At 47.9% G+C, this 8,377-nt stretch overlaps 1 protein-coding gene across 1 annotated transcript; it reads left to right on the top strand.

The window, feature by feature from the left end:
• The first annotated feature begins 4,128 nt into the window (after positions 1-4,128).
• Positions 4,129-7,591, top strand: LOC136535071 (phytoene synthase 2, chloroplastic-like). Its single transcript, XM_066527405.1, has 6 exons — positions 4,129-4,731; positions 5,910-5,960; positions 6,085-6,257; positions 6,393-6,628; positions 6,901-7,093; positions 7,220-7,591. Exons 1-6 carry the CDS (start codon positions 4,293-4,295, stop codon positions 7,367-7,369), a joined length of 1,242 nt encoding a protein of 413 aa, XP_066383502.1. The 5' UTR covers positions 4,129-4,292; the 3' UTR covers positions 7,370-7,591.
• Positions 7,592-8,377: the final 786 nt, after the last annotated feature.

Below are 8,377 nucleotides of genomic sequence, written 5' to 3'. Positions count from 1 at the left end.
GTACAGGCAAAGTGCACTACACAAGCTTGATATGCAGACTAACGTAGGCAATTAAACAGACCCTGTACCAACGACACCAATGAGTAATGACAGATTGGGTTTGGGACATACACTTTGAAATGGATTGACGAGGTCAATTGTCTTGCCATGCATAGAACGAAAATAACTAGATCACTGCCGATGTTCACGTATACCAATCAATCAGTATGCATGTTCCACGCTAGCTAGAAAGCTAATAATAACCAGGTAATTAAGCTCGGCATTAGGCACCACGTACAATTAATTACTTCAAAAAAAAATCTTTACATCACTTTGCTACTAGTAGTAATTATATACATAAATATAAATAATAGGCTAGTACTAGATCACGCTGCTAGTATTAACAAATATTTAAATATAGTGACGTGTCCCCATCGCGGAAGGGATCTTGGGCATCCCCGATTCTAGTGGGTATTGCGACATGCCGCGCTGGCGCTAAGCACTTGTACTTAGCACCTTTTATAATAGTACTCCTATTACTACACTACAAGTGCTAATTATGAGTATATATATATATATATATATATATATATATATATATATATATATATATATATATATATATATATATATATATATATATTCTGTGTTGCTTATCATTTACACCATAACACATGAAGTAATCATGCTCTAACAGAAACTAATCCAGGCTAATTGATAAGTACAACTCATTAGAAAAGCAAAATTTTAATTAGTCTAATCCAAGCAGGACCTAATCTATTTTGAGCAACCAGGGTCCATGAACCAAACCAAGGCGTGCCTACCATCCTAGTTATAAGCATGTTTGGTTGGCTGGAAGCATGTTTGGTTGGCTGGTTCGTTTCGTTGCTGGTTCATGAAGAAATACTGCTAACTGGTTTATGTGAGAGAAAAATACTATTCCGGCTAAAAATTTACGATCGTTTACAACAAGCCACAGCCAAACGATCAGGCTGAGTATTATCAGCTAGCTACTAGGAGCATCTGACGTGAACTATAGTACGTATATGGGGGCGCAATTATCAATGCGCTCGAGATTATACATGCACGTTGGACCGTACCCGCGACCTATATGTACATATATACATATACATATACATATTTTTTTTTCTTATTCTTATCTCTGACGGCTCCCTGTCTGCTTAGCACATGCATGGGTATGCACACACCTAGCTCTCTCTCCCCAGATCCAGCCATGCATGCATCCTGCAGGGAGCCCTTCTTAACTGATAGTTGCATATGGTTTAAAACTGGATCAGATCAGATCTCATCGCACTAGCAGATTAATTAGATAGTGCATGCATGATACATGTGTTAATTCCAAGGGATGTTGTGAGTCACATGTACTTCACATGCATGTGTAGTAGAGTGCTGGTGGATGCTGCTAGCTTATACCCCGTATACTTTAATTCAGATCGAGGAAGTTCGGTACGAAATAAAGCAGCAAATATGCTTGTGGATGTAAATATATACCACGAATATTAATTAGATCTGCACACACATTATCTGACTATTCGAGTGAAATAAAGGAACTAATACTAGGTGCTAGGTACACTTGGAAGATTATCTAAGCATAAACAACATCGTGGCACGAGAAACTCCCGCATTCCCAGCAGATCATCGGGGTAGAATAGGAAAGCGTAGAGAGCCATTTAACAAGGTATTAGAGCATCTCCAACAGATTACTTATTATACCAACCCTAATACAAAAAAGCCATCATATAAGGGATTAAGATTGCTCTAGTAGATTACTTGTCATATCCCCAATGCCTAAAATTTATAAGTAACTAAATACTCAAGACTCACCCTCTCCGTCTCTCAAATGTATAGGTGATCCATCACCTCCCCCCATCCATCCAAAAAGAGTATTGATAATATGCTGGAGGAGAGGGGAAAAACTACAAGACCAATAATAGGAGATCACCTATATAAATTTTAGGAGATAGGGAATAGGTAATCTAGCGGAGATGTTCCTACATTCTTTTCTTCCAAATCAGAGAGAAAATATGGGACGATGCAGCAACCTCCTTGACCTGGTCATTTTTAGTGAGTCTCTCTCTCTCTCTCTCTCTCTCTCTCTCTCTCTCTCTCTCTCTCTCTCTCTCTCTCTCTCTCTCCACCTCTTCCTCTATTAGCATAGCTCCAACAGGCATCGCTGAACATAACATGAGCATTCGAAAAGATATGAGTATTCATGATAATGGTTGGGTGATCATCACGAAGTAACAATGAATTTATTCATAAAAGCATAACAGAGCACAATGTGCACAATAGGGAAATGACATGGGGAGCTATATACAATAAGAACCAAGATGTCTCATTCATCTTCCCATTGGGAATGCTTATTTGAAGACGTCTGATTCTCAGGTGACCTAGCCACCCGAACACAGTCGTTCTTCCTCTCGCACCCCGTGTGCTTGTCCATGTGCATGTGTGTTCATCTCTCCCCCTTTCACCCTACCTGGTCCCCTAGAGCTTTGCCATTTTGTATATATATCGTACTCCCCTCCATTCCAAATTACACTACTACGGAAATCTTAATGGAGACGGCGAAATGGGTTAATGGAGGCGGGCATTGCAACTGCCTCCAATCAAAGGTCATGGTTAATCGTAACATTAAGGAGGCGGTTGCCCTGCCCGCCACGGTTAATCCTTTAACGGCCTCCATTAATTAATTTAAAAAAAACTAGCGAGCCCAATCGAGCCCGCTGCCGTCGTCACGTCCGCTAGATCTAGGCGCCCCTCCTCCTCGCTGGATCGGGCATGGCCGTGGGAGAGCCCGTCGACCACCCGCCGCCAGATCCGGATGCCCGTCGACAGATCCGGTCGCCTACCGCCGCATCCGCCCACCTGCCGCCGTCATCTAGAGGTGGGGGGAGCGGGCCACCGCCGCTGCGAGAAGGAGTGGTAGAGGAGGAGCATGTGCCGGCCGGAGGAGGAGCAAGCGCCGCCAGAGGAGGTGCAAGCACCAGATCCGGCCTCTCCGGCCACGCCGCCGCCGGATACGGCCTTCCACACGCCGCCGGTGCCGGATCCGGAGGGGTAGAGGAGCGTCGCGCACGTGGTGGAGCCGCACCATGGGAGGAGCGACGCGCCGTGGTGGAGCGCCGCGTGCCACGCCGTGGGAGAAGGAGGGAGGAAGCCCGCTTCCGTGGAGCCGCAGCGCACCGTGGGAGAGAGAGGGAGACCGCGTGGAAGAGGAGGAAGAGGGAGAGGGAGCCGCCGGCGGTATGGGAGAGGAAACGAGGAGAGGAGGAAGAGATATCATGTTGGGACGAGGGAGCGCCGCTGGGAGAGGGAGTCGGCTGAGGAAGAGAGAGTGAAGGAAGAAACTATAACTTCCTCTTTTTATATGGAAGACGACTATCGGGCCTTGTCTGGGCCTGTTGGGTCTCAGCCATTTTAGCAGGCGGGCCTTATAGTGTGCCCGCCTCCGAAAATCGATTTATGGAGACGGGCACCTTAAGACGACCGCCTCCGAAAATATGCTATTTTTGGAGGCAGTTGTCTTAAGTCGTCCGCCTTCGTAAATCGATTTATGGAGGCGGGCACCTTAAGACGACCGCCTCCGAAAATATGCTATTTTTGGAGGCGGTTTTCTTAAAATGCCCGCCTCCATTAATCATAGGTATTAACCGCAACGGTTGGATTTTGTGACCGCCTCCATTAATAAAAGAGCACCGTCTTGCAAAATCATTTGTGTAATAATGTTATAAATAATTACATCCAAAGCTGTAGCGAACGAGTTGTATATTTTGGAGTAGCAGATGAAAACCCATGGTCCATCCATGGATGTCAGCGCGCCAGCCATGCTCTTATTTTTTCCCCATTACATTCCTCTTTTCCTAGCTACTCAATGAATTTAAAGAAACAGGAGAGCCACCATTCCAAGCGCAACAGCAGCCGCCACTTGTGTGAAGGAAAAGAAAAGAGCAAAAAAAAAAGGGTTTGCACTTTACAGTACCACCACTTGTGACGGGCATTGAAAGGCTGGTGATGGGTCCACGGGCACCTCCAAATCAACGGCCCAAACTGAAACGGCTACCCCCTCCCTCGTCTCGTCTGTCCCCACTCCCCAGCCACCCATTTAAACCAGAGCACTCCCGAGGCCTCGACCCGCCCGACCCCGACGCCTCCAACCCTCCCATCTCCCAACGCCGCGACCCCTCCGCCACCCGTCTACTCCCAGCCTCCCCACTCCCACCGCCCACCGGCACATCCGCGCGCGCGACCCCTCCCTCGTCCCCCTTCCCCTGTCCCACCCGCGCGCCGGAATGGCTGCGGGCTCGTCCGCGGTCTGGGCCGCGCACCACCACGCTTGCAGCGGCGGCGGCAGGTTCCACCACCCGTCGCCGTCCCACTCCCACCACCACCGCCCGCGCCGCGTCCTCCCTGCCCCACTGCCACCGCTCCCCGCGAGGCGGGGCGGCGCGTCGCTCGCGCGGCCGCCGCGCGCCAGCCTCGCCGCCGCCGCCGCGCCCGCGGTGGCGGTGAGGACGGCGTCGGAGGAGGCCGTGTACGAGGTCGTGCTGCGGCAGGCGGCACTCGTGAAGACCGCGGCGCCGCAGCGGCGGCGGACGACGCGGCGGGAGCAGCCGCGGTGGGCGGAGGAGAAGGAGGAGGAGGAGGGGGTCGTTGGCTGGGGCCTCCTCGGCGACGCCTACGATCGCTGCGGCGAGGTCTGTGCCGAGTACGCCAAGACCTTCTACCTCGGTCTGTGCCACTGCCGACCACACCCCACTGCTGCTTTCCTCCTCCTTCTTCAGTATCAGTAGTGCTGCTGTTAACAATTTAATATCAATCTCTTCATTGCATACTTATAGTACTAGTTGTCTAGTACAGTAGTAGTAGAATTTAATTAACAGGCCAAATGGAAGCCAAGTGGAGACATTTTATTCCTAGCGAACGCGATTCTGGGGTAGTGCGTGCGATTGAGGGAGTCTAGTGAGTCTCAGTCTTTTCACTGAATAGTTTCTTAAGAGTGTGATTAGTGCGGCAACCCACATGTGGGAGGATCTCTGGACTCTCGGCAACTGCACATGTTTCCAGTTGATACACAAGATCGTGCCGACCTCGGTAGGTAACAAGAAGATAGTGTGCACGTGGGTGCTGGACTGCTGGGTGCCATCTTCTATGTCTCTAGGGACAAATAATCAGTAGAAATGCTATACAACAAACATGTGTTTTAGCACACAAAAAAACACATGGATTTTTTTTTATCTCTCTCCCTCTCTCTTTCTCACCGGTGACCACCGGCGCCGGCGCCGGCGACTGGCGAGCTCGCCCCGGCGCCCGCGCCCGCGCCCGCGCCAGCCATGGCAGTGGCGGTGGCGGCGGCGGATCTATGATTTATCCTTCCATAGAAAAAAAATTGTGATCTGTGATCTGTGGAGGCCGGAGACTGGAGGTAGAAGAAGGGTGGAGGCTGTTGGATCTTAATCCTATGGTGTAAAAAAATTCATGTGTTGAAACTGTATATGTGTAGTTGACAGACTCATCAATCAATCAATCCTAACGTCTGTCTGCTTTCTATTTCCTGGGTGTCGAATTGTGGCCGACTACTGGCAACTGATATAAGTAGGTTCCTTGAATAAGGTTATCTGGTTATGGCTGGATTGGTTGGCGGGGGCTTTAGGTGATTTGGAGACGCATGGGCTTGATTTAATCCCTTGTTTTCTACTTCTTTTAAGCGCACTCTCTAGATCTCTCTGATCTCTGTAATTGAATTGTTTTTCTATTGCCTTGACCATATGGGCCTATGGGTAGCAGGAAGCTGCTTCATGATTAATACTGAGATTTGGTCATTCTGATATCATTTGTATTTTCTTTTCTTTTTGCAAGGATATGATGTATCTTCTCGTGGCTCATGTTTTCCTCCGTTTACCTGTCAGGCACACAGCTCATGACTCCTGAGAGGCGCAAAGCCGTCTGGGCGATCTACGGTACGATTTATGCTGCGGGTTTACTTATCTCATCGGACATCGCTTGTGTCGTAGCTAACATTGTCGTTCTTGTTTGTGACGTCGTTGATTCTTAAGCAACATATGTTTTCTTTCCCTTGTGCAGTGTGGTGCAGAAGAACTGATGAGCTAGTGGACGGTCCTAACGCATCTTACATCACGCCGACTGCTCTTGATCGCTGGGAGAAGCGATTGGAGGATCTCTTTGAAGGGCGCCCGTATGATATGTACGACGCCGCCCTCTCAGACACAGTGTCAAAGTTTCCTGTTGATATTCAGGTAAATCCATCCACCAACTGAAATTACCACAAAACGTCTGAAGATCTGCTAAGAGTTACTTGATACTAGTACATTTAGCAATTACTGCAATTCACTCACGATGTTCTGCAACGTCACAATTTCTTTCGTTTCCAGCCGTTCAAAGATATGATCGAAGGAATGAGGCTGGACTTATGGAAGTCGAGGTACACGACCTTTGATGAGCTCTACCTCTACTGCTACTACGTCGCTGGCACGGTTGGCCTCATGACAGTTCCTGTCATGGGCATTGCCCCCGACTCCAAGGCCTCAACTGAGAGCGTGTACAATGCTGCACTGGCTCTTGGCATTGCTAACCAGCTGACAAATATTCTCAGAGATGTAGGCGAAGAGTAAGTACTGGCTTTATCTAGAACTAAGCATATAATTATACTACATCTGTTTGATACGGCGCCCACTAAGTTTTTATATCAAACACTTGTGCGATACAATCTAGTCCAGGATTTAATATTCAAAGTGCTAGAGGCGTACTGTATTTTACTGTCTATTTGTTTGTCAACAAGGAACATGTGAGCCTGTCGCTGTTCAGATTTTTATTTTATTTTTTATTTTTTTGTTTCTTGATTGTGATGTAGTTTGTTTGTTGTTGTGGATGGAATTTCAGTGCGAGGAGGGGGAGAATATACCTTCCCTTGGACGAGCTTGCACAGGCAGGTCTGACAGAAGAGGACATATTCAGAGGGAAAGTGACAGATAAGTGGAGGAGGTTCATGAAGGGCCAGATTCAGCGTGCCCGGTTGTTCTTTGATGAGGCTGAGAAGGGCGTCGTCCATCTAGACTCTGATAGTAGATGGCCGGTATGTGAGCGTAGAAGTTCTCTCTCTTTTATATGCCTATGATTTAAATTTTTCAGGAGAACCGGGTGTTCTTTTACAGGCTCTGAATCGCTTATCCTTTATTTGGACAATTCTTTGGTTGCACAGGTTCTCGCTTCTCTGTGGCTGTACAGGCAGATCCTTGATGCCATTGAGGCAAACGACTATGACAACTTCACCAAGCGTGCGTACGTCGGCAAGGCGAAGAAGCTGCTGTCATTACCTGTTGCATATGCAAGGGCAGCTGTTGCGTCATGAACCATCCCTAGAGCAGATTTTCTTTTCTTTTCCAAACCCACTTTGTTTTTCCACCCTTTTCATTTTTTGCTGTCTCTTGGCTGTTGTATATAATCAGCTTCAGCTGCCTGCATGGCATAAGCCTTGCCTGTCACACACAGTTCTTAGTTCAGGGGACTGATTCCATGTCCTTCAATACTCGGCTCTTGTTACCACAAGGAATGAAGAATTAGAATTCGAGAAGCATACTTGTCATGGATAACTAGGGATGAAAACGGTACGGATATTTTCCGACCGTATTCGAAACCGAATCCGTTTAGAGGGGTTGAGATCTGTCCGTATCCGAGTCCGGATATCCAACATCCGATACCGTATCTGTATCCGAATACTCAAATCGCATATTTATGATGTCGATATCCAATCGTATCCTATCCGACATTGTTGACACTATCCGTATTCGAATTCAAATCCGAATCCGGACAGAAATATAAAAACAAATGTAATATCGGTGATATCCGTCCGTATCCGATCCGTTTTCATCCCTATGGATAACTGATCTCTGTGCATTTTTCTTCAGAATTCAGGCTCACCAGCTTGATTACTGTCTGAAGTTCTGAACCTCAGGCTTTTCAGGTGTTCTGTTTTGGGTAAAATCAGTACATTTCTCGAAGTAATGACAGATGGCGTTAACACAATACTAACATTTTTAACATGATGGCCTAAGGCCCTGAACAAGTTTGGCTCAAGTTCTTGGCGACTGCCGAAACTGGCACCTCTAATCCCTTTCTTGACTGGTCTGCTCTGCATTTGGTTTAGACCTGTGGTGAGGGCTTGTGGCTATGCAGCTCAGACTGCAGTAGCCGAGAGCCATGGAAGTGTGCACGTGCTGCGAGTGGCACCCATGGCTGGGAGAGAGGCCACATTGTCGTCCACATATGTGATAGATACACCAGCGTGTGAACCGGCCAGCCTGACTTGCAGGACCAAGGATGGTGAAAGCTGAGCTGCACCTGCTGACTGTGCCCGGTT

Source organism: Miscanthus floridulus, unplaced genomic scaffold (genome assembly GCF_019320115.1).
Source record: "Miscanthus floridulus cultivar M001 unplaced genomic scaffold, ASM1932011v1 os_2496_1_2, whole genome shotgun sequence".
Classification (NCBI taxonomy): domain Eukaryota; kingdom Viridiplantae; phylum Streptophyta; class Magnoliopsida; order Poales; family Poaceae; genus Miscanthus; species Miscanthus floridulus.
The sequence above is the reverse complement of the archived record's forward strand: the minus strand, read 5'-3'. Positions and strand labels throughout refer to the sequence as shown.